The sequence below is a fragment of the Electrophorus electricus genome, chromosome 12, assembly GCF_041902795.1.
Source record: "Electrophorus electricus isolate QZ-2024a chromosome 12, ASM4190279v1, whole genome shotgun sequence".
Taxonomy (NCBI): Eukaryota; Metazoa; Chordata; class Actinopteri; order Gymnotiformes; family Gymnotidae; genus Electrophorus; species Electrophorus electricus.
In genome coordinates this window covers 27629105-27647500 of record NC_137508.1, presented here as the reverse complement: position 1 = coordinate 27647500, position 18396 = coordinate 27629105, and the positions used below count along the sequence as shown (strand labels likewise).

Below are 18396 nucleotides of genomic sequence, written 5' to 3'. Positions count from 1 at the left end.
AGCACCTCTGGGCATCTGTAGACCTGCTGGGAGGGGCGTGAGGATGAGGGCAGGGTCAGTGATGACCGAGAGGCAGGCCTGCTAAACTGGGGCACTCAGACTTATGAGGTCTAACTCACAAGGGAGAGAGGAAACGGTTTTGATCTGCACGTGCGCACACACACACACACACACACACACACACACACACACACACACACACACACACACACACACACACACACACACACACACACACACACACGCACGCACACACGCACGCGCACACACACACACACACGCAGCATTCCCGTTTGGCAGCCCATGAGTAGGTTCAGAAGTATCTCCAGTGACGGATGGATCTCACTCCCTCCTCTGTCCCTACAGGAATTTGGAGTGTTTCCAGATTTATGGAGACAACAGCGTGCATTATTCTGCTCGGACCTTGCAGGCCACCAGTAGACACGTTAGCCTTGTCACTTCAGCAGATACATCAGGCCCTGAGCCGAATGCACACAACGTTCCCCAAATCATAAAGGGCACTACAGGAGGAATGGACTGTTTGAGTGTGGAAGGAGAGGTCCAGCAGAGAGGGTCTGTACCTGGGGGGGCTATCAGAGATACTTTACATACTACACTTCACACACTACACTTCATCAGAGATAGTGCACTACACTTCACACACTACACTTCATCAGAGATAGTGCACTACACTTCAGGCATTACATTTCACACACTACACTTCATCAGAGATAGTGCACTACACCACACACTACACTTCACACACTACACTTCATCAGAGATAGTGCACTACACTTCACACACTACACTTCATCAGAGATAGTTCACTATACTTCACACACTACACTTCACACACTACACTTCATCAGAGATAGTGCACTACACTTCACACACTACACTTCACACACTACACTTCATCAGAGATAGTGCACTACACTTCAGGCATTACACTTCACACACTACACTTCATCAGAGATAGTGCACTACACTTCAGACACTACACTTCACACACTACACTTCATCAGAGATAGTACACTACACCACACACTACACTTCACACACTACACTTCACACACTACACTTCATCAGAGATAGTGCACTACACTTCACACACTACACTTCATCAGAGATAGTGCACTACACTTCAGACACTACACTTCACACACTACACTTCATCAGAGATAGTGCACTACACCACACACTACACTTCACACACTACACTTCATCAGAGATAGTGCACTACACTTCACACACTACACTTCATCAGAGATAGTTCACTATACTTCACACACTACACTTCATACACTACACTTCATCAGAGATAGTGCACTACACTTCACACACTACACTTCACACACTACACTTCATCAGAGATAGTGCACTACACTTCACACACTACACTTCACACACTACACTTCATCAGAGATAGTGCACTACACTTCAGGCATTACACTTCACACACTACACTTCACACACTACACTTCATCAGAGATAGTGCACTACACTTCAGGCATTACACTTCACACACTACACTTCATCAGAGATAGTGCACTACACTTCAGACACTACACTTCACACACTACACTTCATCAGAGATAGTACACTACACCACACACTACACTTCACATACTACACTTCATCAGAGATAGTGCACTACACTTCACACACTACACTTCATCAGAGATAGTTCACTATACTTCACACACTACACTTCACACACTACACTTCATCAGAGATAGTGCACTACACCACACACTACACTTCACACACTACAATTTATCAGATAGTGCACTACACTTTGGGCATTACACATCACACACTACACTTCATCAGAGATAGTGCACTACACTTCACACACTACACTTCACACACTACACTTCATCAGAGATAGTTCACTACACTTCACACACTACACTTCATCAGAGATAGTGCACTACACTTCACACACTACACTTCACACACTACACTTCTTCAAAGATAGTTCACTATACTTCACACACTACACTTCATCAGAGATAGTGCACTACACTTCACACACTACACTTCACCCACTACACTTCATCAGAGATAGTTCACTACACTTCACACACTATACTTCACACACTGCACTTCATCAGAGATAGTGTGAGAGGGATCTGGAGTGTGCAGTGCTTGTGTTTAACATGCTTGCCTGATTGTGTTTTCAAGGTTCTGTGTGTGATGGCTTGTAGCTTGGTTGTGTTGGATTGTGTGTGCTTTGCCCTGGGCTCTGTGTGGATATGTGACTTTCTGTAGGTGAGAACAGAACTGAGACTTGCTTTGAGAGTTAGAAAGAAGCTCTCTGAAAAAAAAAAGTCATGTACATGCAGGGTACACACTGATACCAGCACATAGCTTAATGCTGATCTACATAGACGCACGCAGTGATACCAGCATGCACATGCCTAATTGTGCAAATATGTCTGAAGGCTGTTTTAATTTTACAGTCTTACTCTACAGTTTATAAACATATTTAATTTATTAAAAGGGCTGATTGTTATTACACATAAAGGGACCAATGAACGAATGCTTGGTAACAAATGAACAACTTACATTTACACACACACACACACACACACACACACACACACACACACACACACACATACACACACACACACACACAATAACACCTTACACAGACTTGGAGAGAAAGGGAAACAAAACATTTCTAAGGAAAATGCGTGTCTGTGTGTGTGTGTGTGTGTGTGTGTGTGTGTGTGTGTGTGTGTGTGTGTGTGTGTGTGTGTGTGTGTGTGTGTGTGTGTGTGTCACTCGTAAGCCAGGCTGTTATTACAGGCTACTGCACCCTTTCATAAATAGTCATAATTAGATGCTTTCAGCGACCTGATCATTTCACTGTGTAAGATGAGACAGTGAGAGTAGCTGAGTCCTGTTGCCTTGGCGTGAGCTCCTGCCGCCACTGCGCACCTTCGGCACCTCCTCCCATGAGCTCCTCCCGTGAGCTCCTCCCTCCTCCCCGGAGTGTCAGCTCACTGACTGGCCGACATCCCAGAGGATTCCTGCAGCCAGCCATGTCGTCTCAGCAAGTCCCGTGTTCAAGTTTTCTCATGTAAATGCCACCGTGTGTGTGTGTGTGTGTGTGTGTGTGTGTGTACGTGCATATGTGTGTGTGTGCACGTGTGTGTTTGTGTGTGTGTGTTTGTGCATGTGTGTGCGTGCGCGCGCGCGTGTGTGTGTGTGTGTGTGTGTGTGTGTGTGTGTGTGTGTGTGTGTGACTGCAGCAGTAAGCCCCATGGCTACTTTATGAGGCCATGAAAATGTCAGGCACCTTTTGGAGGAGGGGAAACTGCTCAGCTACACATCCAGACTGCACAGGGGTTTGTGTTGGACGCTCACCACCAACGAGGCCCTCAAAGCGGTCTGCTCTTCCCAGGCTTCTGTGCTCACCTGAAATACCTTGTAGTCATGGCTCACTCTGCCCTGGTAAGGTGGGAGGAGTTATTCCACCAATAGCAGGCCAGCATGAGTGGGTGTGGCACAGAAGTATCAAGCTGCCCTCCATCACATCTTTGGGCTGTCGGAGTGTATGGAGGCCAGCCGTTGCCACGGCACCCACATCACAGCTCATCACATCTGTTTCCAGAGCAGCACGGCAGGTTCCAGGAAGGCTGCCTGCTCGGAGCAAACAGTAACAGTGCCTGGAGCCCACCGGCACGGGCTCCACCCCCCCTCCACCACCCTGGTGTGAGGAGGTGCACTCAGGACAGAGAGAGGGAGAGAGAGGGAGAGAGGGAGTTTTTGCATGTGTTTGTGTGTGTATGTGTGTGTGAGAGAGAGAGTGTGTGTGAGAAAGACAGATACAAAAAGGGTGTGTGTGTGTGTGTTAAAGAGAGAGGTAGAGGGAGAGAGAGAAAGAAATTGCAAGAAAGAGACAGAAAGAGAAAAGGAGAGACAGATAAAGAGAGAGATTCCTCTGCTATCATCAGAGAGAGAGAGAGAGAGAGAGAGAGAGAGAGAGACATGTGTGCTGTATCAACACACGTCCCCCAACTCCCCCCCCATGCCACACACACACACACACACACACACACACACACACACACACACCACACACACACACACACACACACACACACACACACACACACACACACACACACGAGTTTCTCTCAAGCGGTCCAGGCTCTAAGTGTGTCCCGGCAGTGCCGGAGTGTGAGGCTGGCACGCTTGCCCAGAGCCCTGCTGTGTGCTGCTCCTCTAGCTGTGTAAGTGAACGAACACAGAGCTCCCGTGCTGGTGTTTACGCACCTCCTGCTCTAACTGGAAACGGAATCACGTCCCACTCACGGAACCGGCAGCACGTGCCGATGCCAGAACACACCTGCACCGGAGTTTGTGAGTGCAGAACCTTCATGCATTTCTGATGGTGAAATGAACACCTGATTGGCTGACATAGTTAGAGAAGAATGTCCTGTTCCTCCTCCCTGTGATATGTGCAGTTGTGAGTGAGTGTTGCAGTCAGATCTCTGCTCACTCTAGCGCTTAAAACTTAAGTGTGTGAGCTATAATTAAGACAATCATCTCTACAATTAAGTTAATTTACACTTTATTGGCTAGAGAACAGGGCATCTTTGAGGATGGGCATTCAAAACAGATTAAAATGTACGAGCCCATACCACAAGTAGTGCCAGCCCATACCACCAGTAGTACCAGTCCATACCACCAGTAGTACCAGTCCATACCACCAGTAGTACCCTGTGTGTTCTGATACGTTTCTCTGCTGAGGTTGTTGACCATGGCAACGCTGGTTCTCCTCTCATCAGGAGTGTGTAGGAGCACTGAAATATTGACAATGTTCAACATGGTTGATCTGCTTCCTGTAAACTGGCTGCATGTTGATTGGTCCAGATGCCGGGTAACCCCGCCCACGGTAGAAACAGAGATACACGAGGTGTGTGGTGTCAGGGCACTTCTGGAACCTTTCCTGCCACATTCACTCTCTGTTTGAAGAATCACAGGGACTTGGCAGTGTTTAGTGTGTGTGGGTGTGTGTGTGTGTGTGTGTGTGTGATACACCTTCTCACTGTTCTGTTGATTTCTTGCCAGGCAGCTGAGTGATGATGAGAGCAGACGTCTTAAATGACTTCACGTCATAATCACAATCTTTAATTACAGCACTGAAAGACTCGTAGAGTGGGAAACACGTCTGTATCACACACACACACACACACACACACACACACACACACACACACACACACACACACACACACACACACACACACCCAAACCCACTGGCTGTGGCGATGCTGTATGCAGTGTGTGTGTGTGTGTGTGTGTGTGTGTGTGTCAGAGTCACTCAACCTGCAGAAGCAGACACAGACAGAGAGATAATGCAGTGTTTGTTTATGAATGTGCGATTAGTGTGTTCATTTCTCAAGGAGCTGTCAGTTCCTCCAACATAAGACAGATCTAACAACCCCTCGCTCAGTCCCCGGCATGCACACACACTTACGTCCACACACTCCGACCTCAGCTGTCGACAGAGTTCACACTCCTCTCAGCCATGTCCCGAATGGATCCAATGTGATCACATAATCCACAGTGATCTGTTTTCAGCTCCATATATATCCAGCCACTGGGTAGGTTCCAGTACTGATATAGTGTGTGTGTGTATGTGTGTGTGTGTATGTGTTGTTTGTTTTTGAGCAGTGTCATGTACATGTGCCGTAGGATGTTTGAGGCCGCCAACCACATTTTGACTCTTCAACATATGCCAGAACCGCCTCCCTCTGGATGTCTCTCTCTCTCTTTCTCTCTCTCTCTCTCTTTATCACCATCTCTCTCCCTCCCTCTCTGTCTCACTTTTTCCCTCTCTCTCTCCCTCTTTCCCTCTCTCCCTCTCTCCCTCTCCCTCTCTCTCTTTCCCCGAGTCCCTTCCTGCAGTTCATATTTCAGCTTGCTCCCAGGAGCTCACAGGTCTGTGCCAGACGGAAATTCGTGGAGGTTGAGGGAGCCCCTTGGAGGGTGGGTGGAGGAGGGAGGGAGCGTAGGTGGAGGCTGGGTGGAGGGAGGGACATGCTGCAACAGTTGAAGCCAGTGGTCCGGCACCACCAGGCTGCCTGGCTGCACGGGTCCTCAGGGTGACTCCTACCACACACACTTGGCTCTGGTCCTTTTCTCTCTCTCTGTCTCTCTCTGACTCTCCTCCCCAGAGTGTAGCAAGGGGCCGTCCGGTCATACAGTGTCCATCAGATATGTTTACGCTTGTCTCTGACAGCTGACACATCTGGAGCACATATTCAGGTTATTCCGGTGCCACTAGACACATTCCACAGGACCATTTCAGCGGTTGTTATGGCGATCTTCTCCCCTCCAGTGATTTTCAAGCTGCATGACAGGAATTGCTGGAGTTAACCGGGATGGTGGCGAGGGAGGCCACAGGCTTCGGGGCGGTGCGTGGGGCTGGGGGGCCAGCACGGAGGGGTGTGCGGGGGAGTGTGTGAGCCTAGAAAGGGGGCAAAAGTCAATGTAGGATCAGTGATGAAGGGTGATGAAGAGAACCCAGCTAACGGCTGACAGAGACGGCGACCTTCAACCCGGCACGGCCGACCAAGCCCACCAAACCCCGCAGTGACACCGTCTTCTTTTAGTCTTCTCTCTCTCTCTCTCTCTCTCTCTCTCTCTCTCTCTCTCCATCTTATTCTGTTTCTCTTGATTTGTCCTCTGAACTTTTTCATCTTTCTTGGTCTTCTTCTTTTTCTCTCTTTCCCTCTTATTCATCTGTGGTGTTCAGGTGTTGCCCCCCCACCCCACATTCCCGTGTGTGTGTGTGTGTGCAACTGTGACGTCTGTCATCAGCTAGGAATGTCCCCCTCTCTCACCTCGACCCCCTCCAACACACACACACACACACACACACACACACACACACACACACACACACACACACACACACACACACACACCACCCTGCACCATGCATGCTCTGAAACGTTAGCCTCCTGCAGATGTTGTCCGTTCGGTGCATAGCTTCCATTGGCCGACAGCCACAACAAGCAGGGCGATTCACAGATAGTCGCTGCCTTGTTTTTGAGGTCCACGGTGTGGGAGTTATTTTATCTTCGGTTCTCTCATTTAGTTTGCCATTTGCCCACCACAGAACTGCACACAAAAATGTAGCAGAAAATGTTTTCTTCTGTTGTTCCGGGGGAAACAAATCCTATTTTTTTCCCTCCGAGTTAAAATTTCAATTACCCTGACAGAAATGCCCTGTACTTCACAGAAATGGAGGCTGTAATGCTTTCAGTGCTCTTAAGGGACAATGTGGTTTCTCCACACGGCTCACGGTGTCCCAGAAATCACTCTTCCTCTCCTCTCCTCTTCCTCTCTCCTCTCCTGACGCTTCTTGCCTTCTTCTTTCGTGTGTATTTTTCTAATGAATGCAGGATGTTGCATGCTGCACGCGTTTTAAAAGCTCCACAGGCTTCAGGAACTGAACGCTGCCATCTCTGTTCAGTGACCATCTCTGACCGGTGAGCCGCTGTGATCAGTGAGCGGCTCTGACCGGTGAGCCGCTGTGACCAGTGAGCGGCTCTGACCGGTGAGCCGCTGTGTTCAGTGAGCCGCTGTGTTCAGTGAGCCACTCTGTTCATTGAGCCGCTCTGTTCAGTGAGCTGCGGTTCTGTCTCCATCACTTCGGCCAACGTAAGCATGGAAGTCATAATATCTGGAGGAAACTGTGTGCTGAGTAGTGAACATACAGGACTGCAGATCCATGACCACATGCCTGCATATGCTACACACACACACACACACACACACACACACACACACACACGCACACACACACATGCGCACACACACACACAAGAACAAATGCACAAACACACACACACACATACACACCCATGCAAACACTCATATCCACCCACGAGTGAATTCACACAAACACACACACAAACACACAAAAACACATATACACGTACACACACACATACACACACACACACACACACACACACACACACACACACATCTAGAGGAATGCTACCATGCCTAATTGAGCACTAGAACATATTGTAATCATTTCTGTATGGACTTTGGGAGTCCAGTTGTTGTGGAGGTCAGCTTGCCCCGGCTGAGGGCGAGACAATGTTAGTCTCAGAGTCCACCGTAGAGGCTTGGGCCATTCACACTGCTCTGCTTGAGGGAACCCGGGCACGAAGCTACTTTAACTCCTCTGGCTCATATAAGTGTGTGTCTCACATACCTGTGTGTCTCACATACGTGTGTGTCTTGTTTTTGGAAGACTCAGGCACTGAGCCGCTTGTGTGGTTTTGGCCTTGGGGTTTGTCGTTGACTGGCTAGGGGTCATGGCAGTGCCTACAGATCCACCATATAGTATAGAGTGCCCTGCTGGACGGGAAGTGTCCAGACAGGGTGTAGTACAGTGTAGTATAGTGTAGTACAGTACAGTACACGGTAGTACAGTGCAGTGTAGTGAAGTGAAATACAGTGCAATACAGTATAGTATAGTGTAGTATAGCGTAGTATAGTGTAGTATAGTGCAGTATAGTGCAGTGCAGTATAGTGAAGTGCAGTGTAATGCAGCGTAGTATGGCATAGTACAGTGTAGCACAGCACAACACAGTACAGCATAGTACAGTATAACACAACATAGTGTAGTATATTATAGTAGTGTTGTTTAGTGTAGTGTAGTACAGTATAGTATAGTGTAGTGTAGTACAGGCTACTGTAACATACTGTAACATACGACCCTCATCTCTAGCTCCTCTGTTCTGCTGCTGCAGTTCCAGTACAATACGTGTGTGTGTGTGTGTGTGTGTGTGTGTGTGTGTGTGTGGTTGTTTCAGAATGCTGGTGTTCATTTCAGCAGCACCCATAAAGCTAAGACATAATATTGACTATGGCTGGCTTCCCCTGCCTCTCTTTATAGTACAGTGTAGTGTAGTGTAGTGTAGTGTAGAGTAGTGTAGTGTAGTGTAGTGTAGTATAGTGTAGTGTAGAGTAGTGTAGTATAGTGTAGTGTAGTATAGTGTAGTGTAGTACAGACATAATATTGACTATGGCTGGCTTCCCCGTCTCTCTTTATAGTACAGTATAGTGTAGTACAGTGTAGTATAGTGTAGTGTAGTATAGCATAGTGTAGTGTAATATAGTGTAGTGTAGTGTAGTGTAATATAGTGTAGTGTCGTATAGTGTAGTGTAGTACAGTGTAGTATAGTGTAGTGTAGTATAGCATAGTGTAGTGTAATATAGTGTAGTGTAGTGTAGTGTAGTGTAATATAGTGTAGTGTCGTATAGTATAGTATAGTGTAGTGTAGTGTAGAGTAGTGTAGTATAGTGTAGTGTAGTGTAGTGTAGTGTAATATAGTGTAGTGTAGTGTAGTATAGTGTAGTGTAGAGTAGTGTAGTATAGTGTAGTGTAGTGTAGTGTAGTGTAATATAGTGTAGTGTAGTGTAGTATAGAGTAGTGTAGTATAGTGTAGTGTAGTGTAGAGTAGTGTAGTATAGTGTAGTGTAGTGTAGTGTAATATAGTGTAGTGTAGTATAGTGTAGTGTAGAGTAGTGTAGTATAGTGTAGTGTAGTGTAGTGTAATATAGTGTAGTGTAGAGTAGTGTAGTACAGTGTAGTGTAGTGTAGTGTAGTATAGTGTAGTGTAGTGTAGTGTAGTGTAATATAGTATAGTGTAGTGTAGTGTAGTATAGTGTAGTGTAGAGTAGTGTAGTATAGTGTAGTGTAGTGTAGTGTAGTGTAGCGTAATATAGTGTAGTGTCGTATAGTATAGTGTAGTGTAGTGTAGTGTAATATAGTGTAGTGTCGTATAGTGTAGTGTCGTGTTGTGTAGTGTACTGTAGTGTACAGACATAATATTGACTATGGCAGGCTTCCCCTGCCTCTATTTCCACTGTAATAAATTATGGAGATTAGAAAAGTAGAACCACATTGTGCTGATAAGAGAACTGTGTAGCTGGGCCGCGACATCTCCACTCAGCCCTCTCCTCTCTCTGGAACATGTGTGTGTGTGTGTGTGTGTATGTGTGTGTGTGTGTGTGTGTGTGTGTGTGTGTGTGTGTGTGTGTGTGAAGAGGAGGGAGGGTTAGCGTGTGCGTGTGTATCAGGGCAGGAGTGTTTGTATGAGGGAGTTTGTGTGTGTGTCTGTGTGTGTGTACAGGGTAACACTGACTTGTATGTGTGGAGCGGCAGTGTGTCTTTCAGTGTGTGTCTGTGAGTGTGTGTGTATGTGTGTGTGTGTGTGTGTGCATTTGAGTGTGTCTGTGTGTGTGTGTGTGTGTGTGTGTGTGTGTGTGTGTGTTTGTGTATGCTCAGCCTCGTCTGCTCGGTCCTCAAGGCTGAGGAGGATCAGAAACATTTCAGTTGGATGATAGCACACACTTCTCTGCCAAACTCTAGATGAGTGTGTGTCGGGAGAGGACAGGGCTGGGATGAGTGTGTGTCGGGAGAGGACAGGGCTGGGATGAGTGTGTGTCGGGGGAGGACAGGGCTGGGATGAGTGTGTGTCGGGAGAGGACAGGGCTGGGATGAGTGTGTGTCGGGGGAGGACAGGGCTGGGGTGAGTGTGTGTCGGGGGAGGACAGGGCTGGGATGAGTGTGTGTCGGGGGAGGACAGGGCTGGGATGAGTGTGTGTCGGGGGAGGACAGGGCTGGGATGAGTGTGTGTCGGGAGAGGACAGGGCTGGGATGAGTGTGTGTCGGGAGAGGACAGGGCTGGGATGAGTGTGTGTCGGGGGAGGACAGGGCTGGGATGAGTGTGTGTCGGGAGAGGACAGGGCTGGGATGAGTGTGTGTCGGGAGAGGACAGGGCTGGGGTGAGTGTGTGTCGGGGGAGGACAGGGCTGGGATGAGTGTGTGTCGGGGGAGGACAGGGCTGGGATGAGTGTGTGTCGGGAGAGGACAGGGCTGGGATGAGTGTGTGTCGGGAGAGGACAGGGCTGGGATGAGTGTGTGTCGGGAGAGGACAGGGCTGGGGTGAGTGTGTGTCGGGGGAGGACAGGGCTGGGGTGAGTGTGTGTCGGGGGAGGACAGGGCTGGGATGAGTGTGTGTCGGGGGAGGACAGGGCTGGGATGAGTGTGTGTCGGGAGAGGACAGGGCTGGGATGAGTGTGTGTCGGGAGAGGACAGGGCTGGGATGAGTGTGTGTCGGGGGAGGACAGGGCTTGGATGAGTGTGTGTCGGGGGAGGACAGGGCTGGGATGAGTGTGTGTCGGGAGGCTGGGGGGGGAGTCTGTGAAAATGTCTCTGAATCTCTATGCTGTGAGAGAGTGGCAAAACAGGGTGAGACTGAGCATGTTACAAGTCTTCCATTTAGAGCACATGTTCTGTTGCAACATTATGAGAACATGTAACACAATCTTCGCGAGTGAATGTGTGTGTGTGTGTGTGTGTGTGTGTGTGTGTGTGTGTGTGTGTGTGTGTGTGTGTGTGATTTAGCGGACACACTGTTTTCTTAAGAGGGACTCCTCCTGTCATTCGAAATGTTGGAAGCAAGATGAAACGTGTTGACGCAGGGTTGACTTTCACTATCCTACCCCTTAGTAATGACCACAGGACCACCTGAACAGCCCACATGGCTCGGCCAGGGGTCCGGCACAGACCCACACCAGTCCCCTGCTCTGACTCCCTTTCCCATAACAAATACTGTGGAAAAAGAAATCCCCCTGCTTTCTTCTGGGGGAATTTTCTTCCCGCCCATTGGGTCGGTGACTGCGAGTTTAAAGCCGCCTGCAGCTGGAAGTCCCAGCGTGCCTGAACGCTGCTTAGGCAGAGCGGGAGCAGAGGAGAGGCGCCTTGATCGGGGCGTGACATGCCGCCTAGCCCTCTCACACATGCGCCTCTCCTCCACGGACCCGTCCAGGACGCCAGGACAAGCCCTGTCTGTCTTTGTACTCGAAAAGAAACAGGGGAGGGAGGGAGAGAGAGAGAGAGAGAGACAAGAGACAAAGGAAAAAACATTAGAAAGGGAAAAGCCAAGAATGAGATTCTTTTCCTTGACTCAGTATTGCAAGGAAGTTGTGTATCAAAGGAAGGTCCCTGCGGATGTGTGGTGAGGGTCCTACAGCAATCACTCAGCACAGCCTCAGTTAAAGCACACACCAACAGCGCCATCCCCCAGGACGGGAGCTCCTTCAGGGCGGGTCGTTAGGGGACAGCAGCGAACACCAGATCACTGCCGTCTAATGATAGAGAAAGAGTCCCACCTCATCAGCCTGTCTCTGCGTCCCTGTCTGCACGTGAGTGCGAGTTTGCATGTGGGTGACGTGCTCCACTTCAGAGACGGCTATCTCCGGGTCCGCTGAGGTTGGCTCGCTGTGGAGGCGTGATTTGAGAAATGCTTGGCAGGTCTTAGTGGGGAAGTCCCCAGCACGAAGCATGAGACAGCGGCCCAGGGAGGGGCTCAAACTCGGCAGGCTGACGGGACCGCCGAGCCGATGAGACAGTCAGGAAATGCTCCGTTTGGATTCCTGGCAGCTCGAACGTGATTTTCAGAGGGGGAAGCTTGATAGATTAACCCAGAGGAAGACAGACTGTAAAGTGCTGCCCAGTGTTTTTTTTCTTTTTTCTGTTTGTTCCTTAAAAACCGGAGGAGCTGTAGGTGAAGTTTTTACAAAAGCAGGGAAACTAATTACCCTCCCCGAGCCAAGGGCCCATATGCTCGCGAGCCAGGATAAAAGAGCCGAGGTGTGTGGCAACAACCCACAGACAGAGAAATCAACCAGAGGTCACTGGGGAGGGTTTTTTACATTTTTTTACATGAAACAAAACATTCAATACACTTTCCTGCATTTTTTTTTGCTTCACTAATGTTCTTTCATTTTACTACATAAGCGTTCTGTCACTGTGAAGATTAAGAATAAAAAAGAAGTGAAGAATCTTTTTTTTTTTTGGTGGAAAAGTGGTTTCACAGCACCTGGCCAGAAGAACAAGCAAAGCATTGGTAATTCCATTGCCCCCAGCTGCCCCGAGCTGCCCCGAGCTGCCCCTCTCCCCCTGTGTAGAGCTGTTTTTGCTGTCATCTTCACTGCCTGTCTGCATTCCAGGTCCTGGGCTGCCCCTTTGGACTCGTCCCCAGGGACAACCCAGGGCTCCTAGAACAGGACCTTGAGGCACACCTCGGGTCACTTTAATAAAGTGTGTTTTAATGTGCCTCCCGCTGACCTGCCAGTACTCCTTATTAACCAGACCTTGTCTCTCATGGAGACAGCGACATTTCCAGATACATTCCTGTGTGCCGCTATGAATGAGGGGCTCCATCCCCCACCCCCACGATCTCTATCCTTGTCACCTGATTTGAATTATGACGCCCCCCACCTTTATGACCCTGTCCGCCTTAATACTGAGAATGTTTTTTAATCAGGAAGGACTAGTGTGCCAAAATTGGATTTGTTATGAGTACCAGGAGAGCAACGTCTGTACTTAACAGTGGATGATAATTAGTACAGCAGTAGCTCGTATTCCCATAGTTACTAATTCCTCAAGCCACTAATTAAAGTTACAATAAAAGTAATTGCAATAAATTGGACATAATCTTTTTAGCACAACTTTTATCCTTCCAAAACAATGGAAAGTGAGACATTTAATATTCAGTATTTAGAAACACGATGGTACTAAATGAGTCTGTTTCTCTGGAATCAGTTTATAATAGCAGAAGTTGGCAAAGTTAACGGTTTTAAATAAAATAATAAAATAATATAAGCAAATAAAAAGAGAAAAAGGACAGAAGGACCGAAACCTGTCTGGTGATCCCCTGCAAAAATATGTGATCTGATTGAGATCAGATATGACCAGATATTATTAGATATGATCGGAAATGAATGCATCTCTGCGTTTCACTTCACTGTTTTTATTGTTCTCTAATTCTCGAGATAGCATCACTCTCAAAAGTCTTTTCTTTCCTTAGGACTGTGAGGTGTCCCGGTCGATCTGTTATCACATTAAACAGGCAGTGTAGTGGGAAGGCTTTGTCACTGTGTGAAACCCAGCTTAAGGTTCTCTGGGGGAGAGAGAGTGAGTTAGCAAGGGAGAGAGAGAGGGAGGGAGGGAGAGAGAGAGAGAGAGAGAGAGAGAGAGAGAGAGAGAGAGAGAGGAGAGGGAGGGTGAGAGGGAGAGGGAGAGAGAGAGAGGGTGAGAGGGAGAGAGAGAGAGAGAGAGAGAGAGGGAGGGAGGGAGGGAGGGAGAGAGAGAGAGAGAGAGAGAGAGAGAGGGACAGCGACCTGGTGACCGAGGGTGGGGGGCTGCTCTACATGTGTCGCTGGTGAGTCGACAGTCAGACATGCAGTCCGTAGGGCAGCGGTGGTCAAGGAGACGCAGCTGCAGGGGATTAGCAGCCCTGAGCAAGGCCATGGCAGAGGAATGCAGCACCCTCCTCCACCCACCCCCACCCACACTCCTCCACCCACCCCCACCCAGCCTTCACACATATAAAAGACACATAGGATGCACACACACACACATAAAGCACACACAAACACACATATGCATACACATACATACACATTCTCTCTCCCTCTCTCTCTCTCTCTCTCTCTCTCTCTCTCTCTCTCTCTCTCTCTCTCTCACACACACACACACACACACACACACACACACTTCTCAGAAGTGCATTCTGAAGCCCCACCTGTCCTCGTTGCATTCTGTTGAACAAAAACGTACATTTATGGACTGACCCTGGAAACACACAGGAAGTGGCTAAAAACCTGGCCTTCAGCTTCCTGCCTGTTCCACCATTGATCCAGCCAACATTATAATGATCTGTCTCAATACCCATTATCCTCTGGCACATCGAACCCCTAACTAAGCACAGCAGAGGAGAGGCTCCTTCTGCTTCGGTTTTCTGCTGCTATCCCTACCAGTTTTACTCGCTCTTGCGCTTCAGTGGCAACACACTGACAGTAGATTCAACGACGATGGGGAAGCCACGTTGTGTCTGTCTGGGCAGCTGTAGTGGCCTCGATCTCTTCAGACGCCATCCTAACCTAAGTTAGAATTTGAGTTTGAGTATGAGTTAGAGTTTGAGTACTTGTTTGAATTTGAGTATGAGTTTGAGTAAGAGTAGTAGTTTGAGTACAAGTTTGAGTATGATTCTGAGTATGAGTACTTGTTTGAGTGTGAGTACGAGTTTGAGTTTGGCTTGAATTGTTGGCAACTAAAAAGCTGTTGAAATCATTGAGAGTGAATTGTTATTTTGAATTGCATTGAAATGACTTGCAAAACAATGAAAAATCAGGAATTGTGGATCAAGTGCAAATAAATCAATAAGGATAAAGTTAAGAGTTAAAAAGCGAATAAAACCCCTTGAATTCATCTTTTATACCGAATAACTGTCTTTACAAGTAATCCTCCCTACTTAATTCTTTCTTTCGGTGACACCCCTATATAAAAAAGTCCTGCTCCCCTTTCTTAAAGTGCAAAAGCGAACATTGCTGTATAGTGAGAAGCTTTCACCCGAGCAAGGCTGCGTACTCACTTGGTTCTGCCGTTTGGTTTTGCAGACAGTGTGAGGGCTGTCTGGACTGCTTAAAGGAGTGAGAATTGGGTGAGTGTGCAAGAGTGGAGATTAGTAAACAACCACATCTCCACCCACCTGTGCTTCCAAAGTGTTACGGCAATGGTGACAAGGAAGGACACTCCCCACCATTATCTGTGTGTGTGTGTGTGTGTGTGTGTGTGTGTGTGTGTGCGCGTGTGCGCGTGCGCATCACACCTCACTGGTTTCCCGCTGATTCCCCAAGAGTGGGCTGAGCATTACGTCGGTGCAGCGATCACCGCGTCATGTCACTCACACAGTGCAACGTGTCAGGATTGCACCCCAATTACAGCGCAGGGCGTCGCGGGGCGTCGCGGGGCGCCTGCCTCTGCTCTTAACTCTGTTCCTTCCACCCACTTGAGTGGCGATGCTGTAAAGTGCACGTTAAGTGCGCAGGGCAGTTATTAGGGACTCGTGCCTGCTGACGGCCCAGAAAGCGCCGGTTAGCGTTCGCGCTAACGCCTAGCGCTCACTACGGCAACAACTAGCTGTGCGGGACAGACAGCCGCCATTGCCTGTCTTTCGCCAGCACTGAATGTCAAAGTGAAAGACGCATAATTTGAGAGGCTTTTTTTCCTGCATGACATTTTCTTCATCTTAACTTTATTCACTTCTCGTAGCTTCTCAGCTCTTTGCTTGATGAGACAGAACACCACTGAGTGAGTGACTCCATGCGTCCTCAACAGTGTGCACTTGGGCTTGTGTGTGTTTGTCTGTCCGGCTGAGTCTGTGTCATACAGTGTGTGTAATTGTCTCTGTGTCTGAGTGTTTGTGCGTAGGTGTTTGTATGTGTGTATGTAGGCATATGTGAGGACATGTATGTGTATGAGTGAGTGCGTATGTGTGTACATGGTTGTCTGTGTTTGTCTGTGTCTGAGCTTTGGCATATGTGTGTGTATGTGTATGGCTGTCTGTGTCTGAGCTTTGGCGCACGCACACGAGCGTGTATGTGTGAGTGTGAGTCTGAGTGTGTGTGTGTGTGTGAGTGTGTGAGTGTGAGTGTGTGTGTGTGTAAGTGTGTGTGTAAGTGTGAGTGTGTGTGTGTGTGTGTGTGAGTGTGTGTGTGTGTGTGTGTGTGTGTGTGTGTGTGTGAGTCACCTGGATCCGTCCCATTCCGTCCCATTCAGACACTTAGCGCTGCACATGGAGGCAGTGGAGGCAGTGGAGGCAGTGGAGGCAGGGACAGGCATCTGTGGAGTCCCCGCAGGCCCTGACACATTCCTGCGTCTGCATCTCCCAGTTTCACTCTTTCCTGTCCTCCCTTTCTTTTTCTTCTCTCATTCCCTTCTTCCATCTCTCCTCTCCCCTCACCTGCTGAAGTTCTCCTCCGGTGGGCTTGGACGCCGTTTCGAGGTGCTCTCCCCTCCCGACTGCCGTCATACACAGCCTGGAGGACCTTCAAACGCAGGTGATCTCATGCGCCGGGCCAGGGGACCTCTCCACACAAGAGGAGTCCCAATTACGGACTCACATCTGCTTTTGTTCTGTGGCCTTTACAGGCGTGACTCACCTTCTCTCCAGCGCCAGTGGAATAACACCAAACACCAGTGTATGAACAAATAAAAACGGCCCACAGTGAAACGGTACATACATGGGTACTTAAAAAAAACAAAAAGGGAATTCATAATTCCACAACAATGAATAAAGAAGGACAATAAACAGGGCTCCTAAAACACACACTAAGATATTTACGGCGCTAATAATGACGGTAATGGAATCTGAGGAGCGGCTGGTGTGCGCAGGCTGCGGGGTTTCCCAGCCAGTCTGCAGGGGCTCGCCAGTGTTCTCCGGCACTAGTCACACGGTCGCGTCAGCCAATCGACAGCTTCTTCAGACGTGGTGCGGCGGGATACAGGCTTTGATTGCTGTGGCAAATCATCGGTGTGTCATAGCGAGCATTAATTGAGCTGGTGATGGGGTTAAACACCCCCACGCTGTTAGCCCGTGAAGGTTGTTTCACAGTGGGCGTCTGTGGGGGCAGCGTGTGATGGAGAACCACTCTCCCACTCCGTGATATACCGCATCACAAAATTACACCCTTAAAACTGCACTGCTGTGTGACGCTGGGGTAACGTGAAAAGGTAAATCGGAGAGACTCAAACTGGCCAGAGAGCATGCCTTCACACACACACACACACACACACACACACACACACACTCCCCCAGAGGCCAGGATGTCACTCTGACCTGGTCAGTGGTATGGAAGTTGAGGAAAGGGAGGAGGAGGTGAGAGAGAGGGAGAAAGAGAGGGAGGGAGGGAGGGAGAGAGAGAGAGAAAGGGGGAGAGAGAGAGAGAGAGAGAGAGAGAGAGAGAGAGAGATGGGGAGAGAGATCAAAATCAGAGAGAGTGGGACAGACAGAAACAGATAGTCAGAGACACAGAACATAAGATAGATACAGAGTGAGAGACAGGAGACATCAGAGACAGAGAGAGACACATGGAGAGAAACTGTCACCATTTCTCTCTAGGAAACACAGCCCTGGAGCGCTCATTACATCACGATGACCTCGGGCGGAAGATCAGCTCCTCAGGACACTTTGATCTGGGAGGGAATATGCACTGAAAGAAAAAACGCACTTTCTAGGCAATCAGAAAAAATCCTAAAAGATAAACTTGCCAATTAAGAATTAGTGCAAAATTTGTGATGGTGTCGTGCCTGTTGTGCTGTTTGGAGGTGAGGTGTGGGGTCCACTCAGTGAACTACTGCACTAGATGGCACAGACACCCCTGCATGCAGAATTCTGCAGAAATACAGCAAATGTTAAAGAAAAACACCAACTAATGTGTGCAGGGCAGAATTAGGCCGATTGATTTTACACACTCCTAAAAGACTTCTGAGGTTTT

General features: G+C 48.6%; 1 protein-coding gene across 4 annotated transcripts in view; it reads left to right on the top strand.

Moving 5' to 3' along the window:
• bnc2 (basonuclin zinc finger protein 2) overlaps window positions 1-18396 on the top strand; it is a 161980-nt gene that overhangs the window by 10562 nt on the left and 133022 nt on the right. For 2 of the 4 annotated variants that reach the window (XM_081724690.1, XM_081724693.1), the window contains exon 2: window positions 16872-16959. The exons of 1 other annotated variant lie outside the window; for it this stretch is intronic. In XM_081724690.1, coding sequence (XP_081580816.1) covers window positions 16872-16959 — 88 coding nt within the window. Of the gene's footprint in view, window positions 1-366; window positions 574-16871; window positions 16960-18396 lie in introns of all 4 variants that reach the window. One more of the 4 variants, XM_081724692.1, reaches the window with a different exon arrangement.